Source organism: Periplaneta americana, chromosome 8, assembly GCF_040183065.1.
Source record: "Periplaneta americana isolate PAMFEO1 chromosome 8, P.americana_PAMFEO1_priV1, whole genome shotgun sequence".
In the NCBI taxonomy this organism is placed as follows: domain Eukaryota; kingdom Metazoa; phylum Arthropoda; class Insecta; order Blattodea; family Blattidae; genus Periplaneta; species Periplaneta americana.
Genome location: NC_091124.1, coordinates 122,530,124 through 122,550,649, shown reverse-complemented (window position 1 = coordinate 122,550,649; position 20,526 = coordinate 122,530,124). Strand labels below are relative to the sequence as shown.

Below are 20,526 nucleotides of genomic sequence, written 5' to 3'. Positions count from 1 at the left end.
GAAAAATGGTCCGGGTTCGAGTCGAGTCACGTCTGAAATTTTTCAATGAAAAATCACACTTTTGACGGACGAGGTTCAGTTGGGGCTTTTCTCGGGCTTCTCCCATTTATCAAAATCATGTATCTGTATTCCGCCATCATTCCATAACATTGTCCGAATGCCAATTGGTGACGAATGAGGGGGGGCTGGCCTAGGGACGAGTGAGGTTGCCTGTTCAAAATCTGAGTGTGCAGCAAACCTTAGTGTAGTCAGCCAGTGTGGATTTGGGAATGCGTCTAGTTTGAGGGTTAGCACAATAGATCTTGAAAGGTCGCAGTGCTGGGTCATAGTGTCCCCTCCCTAAAGTCCATTTCACTTCAATATTTATGGCAAAATGTGGCAATGGGTGTTAAATCAAACTAATGACCACATACCACGCTGTCCAAGATCGGTGGTGGCCTGCAGTCGACTCTACATTGAAGCAAGTCCGAAATATGGGAAAGAAACGAAGATGATGATGATGATGATGATGATGATGATGATGAAAGAGGGGAAGTATAATTATAATGGCGAAATGAGTGCAAGGTCCAATGCCGAAAGTTACACAGTAATTCTTCTTCAATTGATTGAGGGAAAGTCTCGGAAATAATCTCAATCAGATAATTTGTCCCAACCAGGATTTGAATTCAGGCCCGCTCGTTTAAATCCACAGAGATGGACTGTTACATGATTTACATTTTTAATGGAATATTGCAAATATAATATTTATGAATCAAAATAATTTTTTACTGTCAAAACTCTTTACATTTATTCGTTTTGTCTAACATATCAGTACTGAATTTCTTTTAAAACTACAGGCATATTATTTATAAAGGCTCCTAAACACGCCAAATCTGTCGAGCAGCATGTTGAAAACAAAATTCCTTATAGTACTTATCTATTCTAAAATCTCATTCCATTCCCCATCCTTAAGCCATCACAAATTCCTCATAGTATCTATTCTAAAATCTCATTCCACTCCCCATCTTCAAGCCATCACAAATTTCTGTTCTTGTTTCTATTCTTCATTATTCAGACATTCATGTATCTCCTAATTCTTTTCCAATAGTTTAGTGACATCTGCTTCCTTTTCATTCGAAATTTAATGATGCAGAGTAAAGAGAACTTATCAGCTTCGGCATCGAATATGAAATTTACACTTTTTTTTTCTCAATATCTCACTTTCTTCCCAAACGCTTTCTCTTCCGATATCCCACACTTATTTGATCAATACAAGATTGCTCCCTGTTAGTGCCTATAGAAAGCTTTAAACCAATGCTGCAGGCTGGAAGAAACTAAATTTCATATTCCTTTATTATTCAGAATCATTTTACAGTTGTCAGTGACTGTACAAATTACTTTAGATCTCCATAAATAAACAATAGGATTATCTGTGTTTGTATGGACATATATTTCCATAAGTAAAGAATGGGATAATAATTAATATCTATGTTAGGTTGAAAAATATGGAGATTGACAAAGGATTAATGTGTTTCTTAATATGTCCGATTTTGAATGCAAACAGCAACTTCCAAGCCCTTTTAGTGCTGGTTTTGTCCTTATTTGGTTGGAGGTAATTAAAAAATCGAATTCCTTTCAGTCGAATTATACGAAAATGATATCAATCTCAATTTTCGTTAAAAGTGGATTTGTCTGCTTTTGGACGCAAGCTGCACAAATATAATGTGAGTTCTCAACTCTTCAGATTCACTCACGCTACACGCTCATGAATTATCGACAAGATGAGAACTCTTGTGAAAATTAAGTTTTTACAGAACTTTCTTTTGGTTTCCCTTGTAGATTTTCTATTTCTTTATTTATCTTTACACTTTTCTTACTTCTACATAAGTTTGTATAAATTTCAAAATATAATTCAGCAATGGGTATAATCAACCAAGACTTCAAGCCAAACCTAGATCAAAAACATAGAAGAATACGAATCTATAAAACGACAGTCCATTCAATGCTAACATATGGCAGTGAATCCTGGACCTAGTGACAGAAAAAGGCTAGAGGCCAATGAAATAAAATTCCTGAGAAGAACAGCAGGTTATATCTGATCGGACAGGAAAAAAAAACTCAGATATACGTGATGAACTAAAAATCTCACCACTCCCGAACCATTTGGTTTGCTACAGAAATAAATGGAAAAACATATATTCTGGATGGAGACAAGCCGAATTCCACGTCAAATTCCTCATTATTTACCCAACGGAAAGAGATCAATAGGAAAGCCTAATAAAAGATGGTTTGAGATCATAACAGGCATGAAAGAAAGAAGATCTCTTTTGTACCTATTCATGTCATGGTCATCAACAAAATCTGTAGTCTGGCTATTTTCTTTAGAGAGGATTTACAGCAAATTTACAAAGAATTGTTCTAGGAGTTAATATGCAAATTTCAAAAGTGAACACTTTAAAGTTATGTTTTTTTTTTTTTTTTCAAGAAAAGATCCAGTTCCATGTAAAATTACCATGAATACTGTAAACAGGTTCAATTCATTCAATTATTTAGAATATAACTTACCATTTATGTTAATGATGGCTAAAGATATGATAAACGAAATTAAACTGGTAAAAATTACTGAAGTAATGAATAATGTACTTAAACCCTCTCAAACAGGCACACAACAAGACTCAAGGCTCAAAATCTATAAAACATTTGCAAGACCAATTCTAGCGTATGGCAGACTATAAAGAAAAGTTCATTAGAGAAGACTAACAACAGCTGAGATAAAACTGCAGATTCTCACTGCTTGAACAAAGAAGAAACTAAAGACTGAACCTATCATTTCATTAGCAGGCAGTGCATTTGTGTTCCTAAACATACAGCGGATCGAGTAGTTTCTTGTGGTACATCTATTACGTCACGTGAATGCATAAGCAGTGTTGAATTGCAAACAGGTATGCATAGATGAATCATAGTATAATACAGATGCTCCATCGTCAATGATGTTTATGTAAAACACCAAGTTACGACTACATTGTGATTGATTCTAATACTAAGTAAGTTGAATTTTCATTCAAACTTTTGTGTTAATATTATTTTAATTTATCAATCTATGTTATATTGTGCTTAATTTTGATCTGTATTTTTTAAATAATTTTCTAAGTGGGCTCGTTTCTGAACACAAGTTTGTCCCATTCCAATGTCACAAGAGCCTAAATTAATTTAATTTAATTTGTAAAATATACAATATTTATTTCTTCTTTATTTTCTTTCTTTCAAAAGAATACCTCCAGCAAGATCTATGTTACTGTTGGTTATATTCGAATTTCGTAAGGATTATTTCAGCATAAGAAGTGGAAACATACTGTGATTTATGTGGAATGATGATCTGTGCTGTGATGTAATATATTACAAATATGCCCCTGTAATGTCATGTGACGTAGCATTCTCTCAGTTTAAACAAATTTTATGCGACGTTCGTGAAAGATGTGCATTTCATAACCTCAGAATGTATGTTTTCGTTCATTGCAACACGTATAGGTTTTGATAAATGAATTATTTGTGTATATTATGTAAAATATAAATATTGTTAATTTGTATATTGATTTTTGTTATAATTGTGTCCCTGTAATGTCATATAACGTAGGAAGAACATTTTCTTAGCTTAAACAAATTTTTTACTGACAATTATGGTAAAGATATGAATTTCATTATCTCAGACTATATGTTTTGTTCACCATAACGGAACTGATTTTGTTACATGAATTAATTGCATATATTGTATATAGAGTATATACAATTGATGTGTATCATGTTTACTATTATGTTGTATATTATATATTCTATATACTAGTTCTGTATTATTATCTAATTATATTTTCTGTCATATGTAGCACTAATATTTTGTAGAGTGCTAGTTTCGAAATTTTAGTGCGTTTATGTGGTTAAAAAGTAGCTGGACAAACCATTTAAATTTAGTAGCAATCCCACTTACAGTTGTCATGATCCATTATTGTTATGTACTGAACTATACCTTTCGTAGCATCCTGACATAAGCATTTAGCATCAGAGTTTTAACTCTGAACGGCCAGAATGTACTAACTGATGACTTCCCTAACTTGCAACTTGTTTGAGAACGAAAATGCGCTGCCTGTTCATTACATACAGCAATAAAGACTTCAATGAAAAGAGCAAAAGGATGGACCCCACCAAATGGCCTAAACAAATTCTGTCCTATGTCACAAGAGTCATAGAAGTTTAGAAAGAGAGAAACGCTGGCATGAGACAGTAACAGATTCTAAGGTATAATACGTGAAATCATATGATGATGATGATGATGATGATGATGATAATGAAGATCTCTTTTATCCACAGTCCTTATTATTTATCTCGTATTCCTATTGGGCATTTAAATCTAGCTTCGTTTTTACTTCTAATTGCTTTTGTACCTTCGTTAGAAAACCAATCAATATTTATTTGATAGTGTTTTACTCCTACTACTTGTTTAATTGATAATATCCATTATATTATTCCATATATTAGTTCGATATTGCTGCTTTATTTGATTTCGTCTAGTTTACTACGAAATTGATTAAATATATTAAAGTTTGTGAAATTTTAAAATTGTTTACATCCCATTTTAATGGTCTTTTGTATATCCCTTTTATGACTTGCAACTTCTGTCTTAACCAAATTACAAATTTTTAATATTTTAAGTTTATCCTAAATTAAAACTTATCCTAACTTTACATATACAATTTACATTGTTTATTACAAATTACTAAAATATATATTAAATTTCCGAATAAGTTTGTGAAAAATACAGAAACAATGTTTTTAACAATAGTTGAAATTAAGAGCTTTCAAACGTGAAATAAACAGACTTGGTATTAAATATTTAACATCCATGATTTATCTTTTTTCTTCTTTTTACTAAAATATATAGCTCCACATCATATTACACAGAGAGATTTCCGTCACTGTCCTCAGAATCTGAAGAAGGAAGAGGTGGCAGAGTTGTGCTACTTGCTGAACTACTAAGTTTGTAGCAGTCACTGTCATTCAGAATAGTAGCAGATGACTCGGGAGTAACAGAGTGTCTACGGTTTTGTCTGAATTCATAGTTATCACATATACACAATGAACCACCAGGACATTCTAAGCCAAGTCTCCGGAAAGCTGCTTCCAAATCTTTGGGTGAAGAATCCAAACCCAAACCAACAAACGATTCCAGGACTTGTTGTCTGAACTCCTCACTAGCAGGATCAAGATCTTTCTTCGCAATAACAGGATTCAAAGACTGATCCCTTCCTCTTGCTTTCCACTTTAAACCTAGGTTTTTAAAAGCATTTTTCACGTCAGTTCTGGATGGGTTCTTTCCTAGTTTTGCAAAAGTCTCAGCAATCTGTTGTGAAAATGCAATTTTTTTATCTGCAATACTTTTACGAACTTTGATCCCTTCAGGTGTGTCTGTGCCCTTTCCTACAAAACTTTCAAGAATAGCTTCTTTAAATTTATCACGGTCTATATAATGGAATGGGGACAGCTTTCTCCTACTGATAGATTGTTCTGAGTCATTGGCAGAACCTGATCCTCCAGACATTTCACTTTCTTCCGACTGAACTGTCTTGGTCCACGCTAGAGGACTTGTGATAAGCCCTCTCCTCAACATCTCAGTCATGACATCAGGCAAGGTGTCTTCATTGCCACTATCCAACTTGATTGCTTGTTCTCTATTTCCTTCCTTTGTATCATGCATAGAAGAAAAAGAAAGTTGTGTAGTATCAGCTTCAATAATTGTGGAAAGTTCTTTAATAGGTGCTGTATCTGCAACACTGAAACAGAACACAATAATTATTATAGCTCATAATAATAAGTCATAAAATATGGAGGGTTCAGAGTTAAAGGGAACTTAGTTCATGTTTGTTAAATTTTAAGATAAGTATTGTAAAGTATACTTAGAATGTCATATTTTTCAGTGTAATATAGAACCAGATCCTTATTTTCAGTATATCCTGCCAAACTATGGCAATGAATGTTGGGGTTTCATTTGGTGACTGTGAACGTCACAATGGTGACAGTATTGTGAGAGTGGAACTAATAAAAAAAAAAGAAAAGCACACACACACACACACTCTCTCTTTCTCTCTCTCTTTCATAAGAAATTTATGGAAAAATTCTCCTTCTGTCAATCTCATGACATCATTCTTATTCATTGTTGCCACATATAGCTATCCTTCTGTCACTCAGAGATTGCTATTAACTAAACACACCAAAAAATAAAAGGTGTCGAAATTATAGATTTGATGCATATAATTTTGAGGCTAGCTAAAAGAAATGTAAGTTACAAATTTACAAATAAGTTAAAATGATACAGTGATAAAATATCGAGTTACACAAAAGTTAAGTGCCATCACACAGATATTTTTTTTTAAATATGCAATTTAGAGTTCCCAGACATATTGGAAAAATATACGGGACACTTATCAGTTATCACCGAGTAAGTTTAGTATGCATACCCATCAAATATGTCAGTCTTTCAAAGTGTGTAGTAAAGTTTACTAACAAACACTCTACTAACTAAGGGTAAGTAAACAAATAGTAAACAAAATTGTCAGGGAACATTAAGTTTAAGCTTCTTTATGTGCAGTACAGGCAAAAAAAAAAAAAGAAAAAAAAAACGGGACCGACCCTTGTAGCTGATTTCAGAGCCTTGTTCACTCCAGAGCACTTTATTTTTCATAACGCATTCACAGTCACAGCTCAATCCTGTACTAAAACTGTGTTACTGAAACAAAAGCTGATCTGCTGCTGCAGGTACTGTATAGCCCTGATGCGCTCCCCTCCAACCTGATTCACTCCCTCCAGGTAGGGGAATAGGAACTGCACATCGACAGATACAACTGCACAATGTGCAAGGTTTTGGCATGCCTGCATTAAACAAAACATCCCAAACCAGTAATGGACAAAATTTAAAAAAATGTTTCACTCTGAATCGTCTTGTGATGCATCATTAATTTGGTGTGTATTTTTGTCACACTAGTTGTGAGAGTAGTCTCAATAGGTCTTTCTTCTTTAATGGATGTATTGGTACTGATGAGAAACAGGTTTGAGGAATTTTCAGTAATTGATTTGGTATGGATATTGGCCTAGATCATACCCCAGATAGGTCGGCCTTATAGGCTTTGACGTTAACAACTTGTCAGGTTTACTACACTGCCATCTAGTTGTTACATAAGTCACATCATAATTCCCATTTGAATTGAATTAGCGACTGTACTGTCATCTCGTGTTCGTTTACGGCGGATGGGTGGCGATCCTGGCAGTTATTCTCTTCAAAGTGCTGCTGATTTTAACATAGTGATGACCTGTTACATATATGATCTAGGATATTGGCCTACTCTTTCTGGTATTCTTAGCATCAAATATTCGCAAAGGTTCCTCTTTATCAGGACTATATTTGAAAAGAATAGACCACATCTTTTTCATACATCAACCATCGGATTTTAGCTATTTGAATTTATTTCCTTCAGTGTCAACATCCATTTTCTCTAAGCAGGTATCATAGAGATAAGAAAAAGAAAGAAAATATTGTCTTTTTATCTCTATTACTTTTCATGAGTCTTTCTTCTGATACTTTGTACAAATAGGTACCAATCTTGAAATACTGTAATTTCTACGACAGTAGTTTTCTTAGCACTTTCAATGCAGTTGTGGTCCAAATCACAGTCTACGTGTATATGACCCGGCTACAGAAAATTACGATCAGTGATCTGGATTGTTGGTACATTACTTTTATAATTCTGCTTGCAACACGTATCTGAATAAAGGACCAAATGTTCTGTCGAGTTTACTGATGCCATAATGTGCTTGTATAATGCCGATGCTATTTAATATGATCCTCTGCCTGAGGATCCTTCATGCCACATGTAACATTTGCTGACAAGACCCCTATAGTCCAGTCTATATATCTTGAATTAACTTGATAGCCTCTATCTGCTTCTCTTAATGTGTTTGAAATCATTTATAGTTTCTCGTTCAACTCCACTAGATACATGGATCTTTGTGATACACTCATCACATAATATTCATGTGGTATTTTAAACTTGTATCCAGTGTCTAATGAAAATTTCAAGATAATCTCTATAAGAAGCAGATTTTTGTATGCGAAGCACAGTGAAGTTCATATATTTTCTTTTTATTAGGTTTGAACATATAAACCATTTGTATGTCGTCAGAAATAGTGGCTGGAGTATTTTGGAAAACTTTCAACATGTTGTCTTATTTCTTCCATTTCTTCTTTGAGTTTGAAAGGGCAGTCATGTTTCCCTTGTCGGTTGGCTGAACTATTCCACTGTTATCAACTCTTTTTCGTGGCAATTATAATAACTTTACTCTTTATGATTCCATATACATTTTGGAAGAAAGTTTTGCACACTTGGATCTTATTATCATGGCTATAAATGTAAGACATGGCAGTAACCATTTTGTCTTTTCAAAGTGATTTATCTTTGCCTTTTTTGTTGTAGTGTGTGTCTTGACAGGCAATATAATGCTGCCACTTCAAAAGTGGTTTGGATCATTGCTGAACCTAACTTGTAAAATGTTCTAAATATTATTTCTTTAAATCTTTCGTGCACTTACTGGCACATCTTTCTTGACAAAATTCTGTTTTAGGCACAAATATTATTCTGCAGGCTTCAAAGTTCCTTTGCGGTTTCATATTAAATTTATGTCCTAGTTCTTTCTTCCTCTTCATTTCTACTTGTTTTGATCCCTTTTCATATTACACTGGAGAACCTAGACCAAATTTTTCATTGTTAGTGGACTTCGCATTTGTAGAAGACAGTGTACAGTATAACAGTTTGGCTAAAGACAGTGCAGCCAGCACAATGTTTGGCTTGATTCCAGTGCAGCCATAACAATGTTTATTTTCATGAATCACATAAATATCATTAAATCCAGACATTTGAGGTGGGCAGGGCATTTAGCACGTATGGGCGAATCCAGAAATGCATATAGTGTGTTAGGCGGGAGCCAGGAGGGAAAAAGACCTTTTGGGAGATCACATATAGATTGCTCATTCCTATGTTAAAATCGGTTGCACTTTGAAGAGAACAACCACCAGGATCACCACCTATCCGTCATAAACGAACACGAGATGGCAGTACAGTCACTAATGCAATTCAAATGGGAGTTATGACGTGACTCCTTATGTAACAACTAGATGACAGCATAGTAAACCTGCCAAAACTTGTTACCATCAAAGCTTATAATGCCAAGCAATCTGGGTATAGGTCTTGCAAGCACAGAATACAGACAGAAGGAATGCGAATCAAACACTGCGATAAGGAAGAGCAGGTGACAGGTAAGGTCACGAGATAACTTGAATGATATTCAAGAGTACAGTCGGAAGAGAAATGACATCGATAGAATCAGTCTTGCATTGTGATAGTTACATTACGACTTTAGTTTGTTCCATTGCATGTGAATACGTGTCTTGTATCGCACAGTATTATTATTTCATTCGTAAACATAAGTTGCGTGTTTAAATAGCTTCGAATTTTTCTCTTGCTACGTTATTTATTTCCACAGCGATGTCCTCATTTGTTCATCTCCTTGGAAGAGACAGTACTTCCATCGGCTCGCACCTCTCCCCCCTCGGCGTGCCTACATACGTCAAAACAGACAGCAACACCACCATTGTTTTTCAGTAATCATTTCTTGCGTGAGCTATATATATGATCTAGGCCGAGACATAGATGGGAGGATAATTTTAAAATGGATTTGAAGGAGGTGGGATATGATTGTAGAGACTAGATTAATCTTGATCAGGATAGGGGCCAATGGTGGGCTTATGTGAGGGCGGCAATGAACCTCCAGATTCCTTAAAAGTCATAAGTAAGTAACATATCATATTTTGACTTAAATAAATTAATGGAAGAAAAAACGTGTCATAACATAACTGAACTGCCACGTATCAGCTTTTGGCCATTATTGTTTCTCTCTCCAATCAGATGTCAAGGACTGTCCTGATAACTTTGTAATGCTATTTGAATTCATACACTTAACAGCTAACAACAGATTAAAGATTGTCACCACTGTAACACTTACCAAAAATAAAAAAAAAAACCGCAAAAATGCACATCTCATCTTATGGCTCCCTCCTCAGAATTATTTGACAAGTAATGTCAATTACTAGAACAACCACTGCCACCTCCATTCCCACTACCACCATCACCACGACTACAATTACTACTAGTCACTGGTACAGCTCAGTCAGCAGAGGCACTTGCCTTCTGATCCAGAGTTGCACTTGGGTGTGGGTTCGATTTCTGCTGATTACCTGGTTGGTTTTTTCCGAGATTTTCTCCAAATATAAACAAATGTTAGGTAATCTATGACGAATCCTCATCCTCAGCTAGCCAAATATCTTCTTGCTATCGCCAATTAAAAAAATTACTAGTATGTACTTCTCTTTGTGATGTGTGCTGAGGATAAGAACGGATGTAATAGCAATGTGGTCAGATATAGACAATTGCACACAATAGGATTAATTTCTTTGCAGTCCTATATGCACAGGTGTTTGAGGGAAATCAAATTTCTACAGAACTCCTGTACATGATATTATTATAATATGATTATGTGCAATTCTTTTCTCTGGCAGTTTTCAATTCATCAATTGTTCTTTTTATCCAAGAATATTATGTATGGGCAATTTTATAGTATTGTTCTGTATGCCATGTTAGCAGTTTTTTCATTTTCTGTGGACCTCTGGAAAAAGAACTAACAAGCAAACATTCTCAATGTTTGCTTGTAAGAGACTAGTGAATTGCTTTGTGTCAAAAACATGGACATTACGACGAAATGAAGCGAAAAGACTAGAAGTAGAATGATGCTGAAACTGATCAGGAAGAGGAAAAGAAATAGGCTGGGCCAATGGCTAAGAAGAAACTGCCTACTGAACGATGAACTGGAAGGAATGGTGAATGGAAGAAAAGCTCGAGGAAAAGAAGATATCAGATGATAGCCAACATTTAGATACATGGATCATATGCGAAAGGCGGAAAATAGGAAAGATTAGAGAATGCTGGATTTGGAGTGCAAGACCTGTCCTTGGGCAGAACACTATGAATGAATGAATGTTCTGTATGATACAGTTTATGATTCTTGTTTACCAAAACATTATGGGTTTCTGTTTATAGTAAGTGAATCTCCATGGCGCTACAGCCATGCAAGTATCTACTATCCAGTAGACAACTGCGTTACTATCACAGAGATGCTTCATAATCTGTGCTGAAAATCCCCTCAGATGTTATTAATCGGATTTTCTTCGTAATACGAGGTGTATTTGAAAATTTTGTGACCAACACATACATGGCATTGAAAACGTGTCAACAATGGCACCATTGTTAGCGGCCATTTTACATTAATTCAACCACGAAAAATAATAATTTTCTGTTGACTACATTTTGTGAAGTTTAATTTTGAGTTAGTGCGCAGAACAGATTGACAACAATGGAAAATATCGAGCTTCGTGCTATCATTACATATTTCGTAAAGAAGGGAATGAGTCCAACAGAAATTAAACCAAATGTGTTTTAGGTGCATAAAATAAACTCTTACAGTATCTCACTTAGGCTATAGAAAACATAAAAGAGGCTCTAAAACTATATGATAGCAAACACTATAGATATTAAAAAAATTAGTACATTGTTAACAAATTAGAAAATTTATTGGCTAAGACAAAGAAACCAACATTAGACCCATCATAGAGTAGTAAACTATAGGGAATAGTAGGTCTACTAGAGTGTCCAAACTGTGTATATATAAAAGATTAAACTTTGTCAACGGTGCCAGTACTGTTACCGTACTTAAAATGTACCGTATACACCTAAATGCATTTAAAACTACACAAAAATTGTTTAAACTATTCAAACCATAGTTGACTTAGCAATAAATTACTAAAACCTTCTCTAAGTGTTCCAGAAAAAAAGTTTGGCGCTTGTCAGCGAAAATCAATTTTGAAGCAGAAAAAGAATATTCTACATAAACAGACGTGGCAGGAACATACCTATTTCAATTTTGGCATATGTTCAACTGGAATGTTGCAATCAACTATATCGGATTTCCCCACAAGAATATCTACTGCTGCACACAGTTCATTCAGGCCCTTGTTCTTTTGTAAAATGTTTTCTATTTTTGTACCCACTTTTTCTCCCACATCTCCTGGAGCTTCCCTGATTTTTTGTTCGACAAATTGTGCTATTGTTTCCTGGTTTTCCTTAGGAAGTTGTTTTCGGTGTATCAGGTAAGTTAGGGATGACACATCTAGATTCAATTTCCTGCCAGCTAAATTCGCAATGTATCCACCAAGATTGCCAGTCATTTCTTCAACTGATATCCAGATATGTGAGTCATCTTGTCAGATTCTATTCATTCAGGGGCGTATACTGGTTAAAGGGTTTGGGCTACCGCTGACCCAAAATATATCTAACAATTACTTTAATTTTAATTACTATGGTAAAACTAATAATACAAAATTATTACATTATGTTATATTATAAACTTTTTCTTTTGTAATTTCCTTGGGCTACCGCCGGTAGCCCGCAAAATACACCCCTGTATTCATTGCGTCATTGTAGGTTGAATCCACATAATTTTTGTGTACCGTTGACTCAGAAGGAACTGAATGGTGGCAGTATTTTTCAAGAAACGCTTTGAATGTCGAATTTTATAGTCTCTGGAATGAAATGTTAGCTGCCACAACAGCATGACATCTCACTGTAAAACTGATTCGATTGTGTCAAAAGAATTAGCTTAAGTTTAGATTTGTGCTCGGCAAAACACTCCTTGTGTATGCCGAATTAAAAGTTTATTTTTTTATCACTCGGAAAAAAAAATATATAGAGAAAGGGGAAGGGGATAGAGAGAGAGAGAGAGAGAGAATGTGTGTGTGTGTGTGTGTGTGTGCGGATAATTAATTTAAATAATTGAAATAATTTGAAATTAATATCATCTGCTTTATATTTGTTTACTTTAATATTAGGCTTAATGCATTCATCTAATAATGTCATGAAAAGAAAATCGTAACTCTGAAATAAACTAAAGAAATAATTACGAAAAAATAAAACATAAAAACTAACCTCTTTGTTACATGCTTGGCAGAATAAAATTTTTCCATCTGTCGAAAAGTTTGGAAATTTTTGAAGCCACTGCCTTATATTGCTTGCTTTGGAACTCGCTACTTTTGGCATTGTCACCACTGGACTGACATGAAATCTGAACTCAACTAAAGAGAATACTGTTATATATTACGCTTCCAAGTTAAATTTGCATCCCATGAATGCAAGAGACGAGCTAGTAGCTCTAATTGCTATACTTGTTAGTATACAACCTACTGTTTCGTCTGTGAGAGATAATGCAATGAGTGAAGTAATATGTGTGTGTGTGTGTGTGTGTGTGTAAAAGAAATACAGTGCATAATAGTAACACTTTCACAGTATTTATACGGGTACAACACTTTCAGCGCCTTCCATGCACGTGTATTCACCACTATCTCATATAACTCACTGGCACCAACAGTAAACACGTCTTTATCAACTTTGTATTTACTCATAGGTCTCAAAGGCCAGAGGAAGAGGAAACAGTGATTCACATTCTTTCCGGACGCAGATTTAACTTGGGTACGTAGTACAGTTGAATACTGAATTTCGAAATCCTTGGTGTATTTAAATCACCAAACTGCTGGTTGTGTCCATTATTGTCTGTAATGTTAGCTAGATTCAAACAGTCAATAATAGATATGCTCTTACACTATGAGTAAGAAAGGGAGAGGGAGAGATGGGGGAGGGGATAGAGAGAGGGGGGAGATAGACAGACAGATAGATAGATAGATAAGAGATCATTGTTGGAGTCCTTACAACGTAAAACCTGGATTTTTTAAATAATAGGCTACTTCACAAACAGGGGAAAAAATGTAAATTTCGCTGTCTAGTTTGGAATAAGAAAAATAGGTAAAAACGTCAAAAAAAGCTGTTTTAGGCTTTCTGAAATAGCATTTTTAAGCATAAACACATAAGTCCCAAAGCTATATGTTACCAATTGAAAATTAGGGTAGGGTTTTTCCTAAAGATCCGTAGTCTAATTATGACTATCTAATGAAGAGGAGAATAACCAGAGAATATTATTCAAATCTCCTGCAGCAGCTGAAAGTGAAAATTCGCGAGAAGAGGCCGGATATGGCCAAGAAAAAAATTTGTTTTATCACGACAGTGCTCCCGCTCACACATCTGCAATCGCGGTTGCTAAACTACAGCAAACTATGGTTCATTTGTTGCTGTACTCCCCTACTCATCAGATCTCTCACCCTCAGATTTCTTTGTTTTCCCAAAGCTCAAAACTCATTTGGCTGAGAAGAAATTTTCCTCAAATAAAGTGGTTAGTGCAGCAGCAGAAGGCTTTTTTGCAGACTTACAAGCAAACATTCTGATGGGGGCAGATAAAAAAGTTAAATTTTTTTCTTCCACCATGATAATAATGTCAAAAGAAGTGCTTATACAAATTTTGGCCACTCGACCGCAATTACGAGGTCGTCCAGAAAGTGATTTTCCTTGGGGTCGTTTATAGAAAAAAAGCACAATTTCATGGAAATATTTATTGAAACAGACACAGCAATTGTTGCGCTATTTGTCAACATTTCCCTCACTGGAATTGAGACATTTGTCATACATAGGATCAATTTTTGTGTCGTAGAAGTCAGTCACCTCAGATCGGAACCAGCGTTTGACTGCGTTTGTACCTCTCTCTGTCGATCCTATTATATGAGAAATGTCTCAATTCTGATGGAAAATATGTTGAAAAATAGCTCAACAAGCTGTGTCCGTTCTAATAAATTTGTCCAATGAAATTGTGTTTTTTCTTTCTGTTAATGGCCCCTGGCGAATTAATTTTTTTACGGCCCTCGTAATTGCGGTCGAGTGGCCAAAATTTGTATAAGCACTTCTTTTGACATTATTGACATGGTGGAAGAAAAAAATTTAACTTTTTTATCTGCCCCCATCAGAACGTTAGAGGAATCTGTGTACAAGAAGAGTAAAGCAGCAATGCAGCACCGGTGGATCATACATGTGAACCTCATTGTGGGAGAGGGGTTGTGTTGAGAAATAAAGATTGTTTTAGAATAATCCTAGTTTAATTTCTATGACAGGCTATGAACTTTTCAAATGATCCTCGTAAGTGGATATATCATTTGTAATACAGTGATAAAGTGAAAGTTTCTGATCTATTAGGCTTGTTAATTTGTCGTGCCTTTGAAGGTATTCCTTTGGCTCAGACTCTAGCAGACTGTGGTTAAATGCTGAATCAATTCAAGTGCTTCTCAACAATTTCTGCAATTATTTCTATTGCAGTTCTTTTTAATACACACATTTCCAGTAATTTATTACGGGCATCGTGTGGTCCTGAATTGCAATCATAAAGCTCTTTGTTTCAATGAAAGAATCTACTCAAGTCTGGCATTTGTTTTATATTTCCTTGTCGAATTTATCTGAATGTCTGTTGTGGAATGGCATCTGTCATCTGTCCAAAATATCTTCATTTCTGGAGTTTCCTTGAATGCTGCCTACATTAGTACTATTATAAAAAATTGAGTGGTAACTAAAATTTATTTTTATTATGAATTTATGCAGCATTGTCTATTTTTAAAATACAATATTGTTGGAGATTTTTCACTTGTTGTGTATCCTGTTGATATCCTAGTCTTCTTTCATTCTTGCATGAAGGATTATTCTTACTGTGGCTGCTTTCGCAACCTTTGTTGAAGTAGTTCTCATTAAGTACGTTTACACCTTATACTATCACTACTATAAATACAATTTATTCTACTGAATAACTGGATTCTAAAAAAAAAAAAATAAAATAGAAAAAACAATAGGAAAATGGGATGAGAATGAACATAAAGAAAATGAAATGGAAGAACATTCTAATCCATGAAATAATGATATTAATACTAAATTATATCACTTTCAACTTGATACTATATAATTATATAGTTGGTAAATACATTTATATACATTTTTCAGAAAATAGTTACTTAATAAAACTTTATATCAATCTGTTAGTGAGCGATTTGGTCATTATTTATAATAGAATGCTAGCAATAATGGTTTTCAAAAATAAATTCATGTAATATACTGGCTACTTACACATTTCTCGATGGCTGCACAAAGATAAAATGGAAAAGACAAATATCACTTTTAGATCTCTACTTCTTCAAGAAAGTGATAAAAATAACTGACACAAGACATTGGTATCTTATCAAGCATTCCAATTTGCATCATTCAGTATCTAATCTAGAGTAACAGAACGTGCTTATCTCGCATAAATACATTTGACGTGAGACAGTTCTGAGATATTTTATGCTGCAATTGAAATAGTGAACCTTTGGAATTCAAGTTTCATGTTTAGTTGTCATGGTGATAAGTGTTACTGACATTATAGAACAAAACACTTTGATTAAAAGAGTACAAAATCTGACTAGTTAGCTCGTATAAAAAGAATAATGGTTTAGTATTATTATTTTTCCTGCCATTGTCTCTTCACAATTATCAAACAGTTATTTATGTATTAAGGGAGGTAAGTAGTTTTTACTAGTTGGGGATGAGTTTACACTCGAGTGATAGCAAGAGCGGCAATTAAGTAATCTGAGACTAGGAAATTTTACTTAACTCAGAAACTGCATATAGCATTTTTTCCACTCCCACATTTTATGTAATAAAATATATTTCTTCACTTTGAATGATTTAATACTATACCAGAACTGTTGGGAGGGACGTTAAGTTTGAAGTATTCTTTTGTTTGTTGCTATGCAACTATTGAACAAAACATATTTTCACTTACCAGTGGCGTATACTGGTTAAAGGGTTTGGGCTACCGCTGACCCTATTATTACACAAAATATATCTAACAATTACTTTAATTTTAATTACTATGGTAAAACTAATAATACAAAATTATTACATTATGTTATATTATAAACTTTTTCTTTTGTAATTTCCTTGGGCTACCGCAGCAGTAGCCCGCAAAATACGCCCCAGTCACTTACGTCCCTAGAGAAGTAATGTGACATATCCCATCATCAATAGCAACTAACAATATGCTGGTAAAATCCATTTACTTCCCTAAAAACAAGGTAATAATAGCATACTAACAGGAGTGGGAGTGGAAAAAAAATTATCTCATTTTCTCTAAGTATTTAGAGATGTTAATTTATTTTTAGTAGGTTTTTTTTACGACACTTTATCAACATCTTAGGTTATTTAGCGTCTGAATGAGATGAAGGTGATAATGCCTGTGAAATGAGTCCAGGGTCCAACACCGAAAGTTACCCAGCATAGAGATGTTAAACAGAGTAGTACAATCACTTCTTATGTTACCATGTAAGAATAGTTTCTGTAGTTTGAAAGGAACAAAGTACGCATTTTCATCGACCCTGTTCCTTTTACTAATATGTATTGCAAGGGACATGCCGCAACTAATGATGAAATGATCCGTTTACTCATATTATTTCTCGAGCCTAAATGAGATTGCCAGTTCTTTTATTTGGTGTTGAAAAGAACAAAAACCTAGTGAATGTTCATTTGAATACAAAACTTTTATGTAAGAGCTTCCTTCTTTTGAGGTGAAGTACAAGGTGCGTTAATGAATCAGGTGATTTTGCAACAGAGCTTATTTTGCTTTGGCTTGAGTGGGGGGAATAAGGGTAACGCCATCTGGTATTCAGTTACAATGGAGTTGTGGTCAAGAGCGCAACATGCTTATGCTGTAAAAGCATTTTACAAAAACGGCGACAGTTACATGATCGCTCAGCGTGAATTTCGGAGAGAGTTCGGGATTCATCGCAATCATGCTGTTCCATCATCTTATGCCATCAAGACCTGGGTTCGTAACTTTGAGGCTACTGGTTTTACACACATTAAGAAAGATGCTAGTGTTAAAACAGTGCGTACACCTGAGAACATAGCAGTAGTGAGAGATGCCATTGAACGGAGTCCACTCCGGTTTGCGTGTCGTCATTCTGTGTCACTCGGAATTTCTGACCATAGTGTTCGACGGATTTTACACAAAGATCTTAATTTCCACCTTTATAACATTCAAATTACGCATGCACTACAGGAACAGGACCATGGAATTGGACTTCAATTCTGCAGTTGATTAATGAAAACCAGAATCTCGTGAACAACTTACTGATGAGCGATGAGGCCCATTTTCATTTATCAGGGTTTGTTAATAAACAAAATGGCTTTATTGGGCTGCCACAAACCCAAAAGAAATTCATGAGCAGCCACTTTACAGTTTGAAAGTGACAGTATATGCGTGATAGCAGCTTTTGCAATTATCGGTCTGTACTTCTTTGAAGATGAGAGGGAAAGAGCTGTAAGTGTGACAGGGCAACGCTATGTTGACATGTTGGAGAACTTCCTAGCTCCTGCACTTGCTCGTCTTCCTGTGAACGAGGACATGTTCTTTCAACAAGATGGAGCTACGAGCCACACCGCATGAATCTCCATGGCAGCTGTAAGGAATTTTTTTCCCAACCATGTTATCGCCAGACATGGGGATATCGGATGGCTGGCTAGGTCTCCCGATCTTTCAGCCTGTGACTTCTTTCTCAGTGCTCCAGCACCACACACGATTCAGGAGTTGAAACACCGAATTCGGGAAGAAATTGAACGAATTCCTGTGGAGATACTGCAATGGGTGATGTTAGGAAACAACTTACCAAGTGTGTACAGAGGGACGTTACTTTCGAAAAATAAGGACTGTTTATTCAGTTAAATTGTTTTAAACTAAATGCTTGTATGTATATTTTGTGTTCGTCTGTGATAAAGGTGAATAAATCTAGTCATTCACCCATGATAATGTTTTTAAAATTACCCGATTCATTTCCGCACCCTGTATATATTTTGTCGTGTACTTCAATCTAACTTGGCACAGACATTTTTATATCCAAGGGTTACCAGAAATCCAGATTTTGCTGGACATGTATGCTTCTAAGGTTTGTGTCCTGAGTCTGGCCAGGCATTGTAGAAAATCAGAATTTGTCCTGCTTTTCTCTCTCGACAATTCTCAGTGGACAAAGAGAAAAACTGTCTATGACTGGAATCCATTACAGCAGTGGTTCCCCAGCTGTGTGCCACGGCACCCTAAAGTGGCATGGGTGGCTTACCAGAGCACTGCAAAACATTACACTGAAATGACACTCAGCAAAGATGGTTTTACAGTCGGACCATTGATGTGTCATTATAAAAAGAACATCTAGTGGACACTCTACAAACCAATGTTCCACTTTTCAATACTATACTAGATGGGCGATGTCAGAATTGTTCTAGTCATTGTAACGCAGAAGACAGTTCCTTCTCATCATGCTGTGCAGATGGATGTGTGTTGCTCAGTGTATCAATGTGAATCTAGTATTCTAGTGACTGGACTATTCGAGTTATTTACTGGTATTGAATTTTCCCGGTGCTTGGTCTTTATATGTAAATACGAGTAGCTGTGTCCACAGTCTTCATTTATCGAAGAACCAACTGAATGGTGTTGAGATCGAGTAAATTTTTAGACAAGCTTTACTGAATATTAATAATAATCATTCTAGGAATGAAAATAAAGAAAATGTTCTACAAACTAGTACCAGTAGTTTGGATGTGAAAAAGCGGAAATATCGTAAATATGATGACATTTGGATTTTGGCTTTGTATTGACAGATGCCAACAATGAAGAGAGAGACTGTGATATATAGGCCTACTATGTATGAAAGTTTTGGCACCAAATAAGCTAGAACGCCATTTAGAAACCAATTATCGAAACATGGTTGGTAAACCTCACCACTATTTTACCAGAAATCAACAACACTGAAACAATAGAAAAGTAGGCCTACTTTTTCTTAGCAGTGTCCTTACCATGAAATGCTTTGCTAGCATCATACAAGGTTGTATATAGAGTCGTGAAGAGTAAAAAACCCCATATCACTGTGGAGCAACTAATTCTATTGGCTGCTGCAGATATATAATGAAAATTATGATAGGTGAGTCCCCAGGGAAACTGTTTGCAAAGATGCTTTTCTCTAATAATATTTTCAGTATCAGAATTCAGCACAATGATCAAGTAACTGAAAAAGTAAAAGGGAAGAAATTTAGGTTGCAGCTGGATAAGGCCAGGGACAGTAATAAGGATGTACCGGTACATTTCATTTGCTATATGTGCAGTTCGTAGATGGTAATAACATTGTGGAAGACCTTTTCTTAAGGCAGGGATCCTCAACCTTTTCCATTTCGTGACACACTTGATTGGAGGCCAGCAATTTGCAATGATGAACTGAGATTTATATTAAATTTAAGTTCGAATTAAAATTATTAATGTCGAGTTGCAGTTGACAGAAACTTAATTTCAAAGTTAGACAAACGAATTCTGCAACTTGATTTTATATTATTCATTGGCGAAAATGTTTGCTCACACAAAAAATGTTGAGAATGGCAACAACAATGCAATAACTTTCTT

At 35.2% G+C, this 20,526-nt stretch overlaps 1 protein-coding gene across 3 annotated transcripts in view; it reads right to left on the bottom strand.

Moving 5' to 3' along the window:
* Positions 1–741: 741 nt before the first annotated feature.
* Positions 742–20,526, bottom strand: part of LOC138705013 (uro-adherence factor A-like) — a 134,266-nt gene continuing 114,481 nt past the window's right edge. For 2 of the 3 annotated variants that reach the window (XM_069833552.1, XM_069833553.1), the window contains one exon: positions 742–5,801. In XM_069833552.1, coding sequence (XP_069689653.1) covers positions 4,925–5,801 — 877 coding nt within the window. In that variant the 3' untranslated portion in view covers positions 742–4,924. Of the gene's footprint in view, positions 5,802–16,172; positions 16,436–20,526 lie in introns of those variants that run through there. The other variant, XR_011333536.1, reaches the window with a different exon arrangement.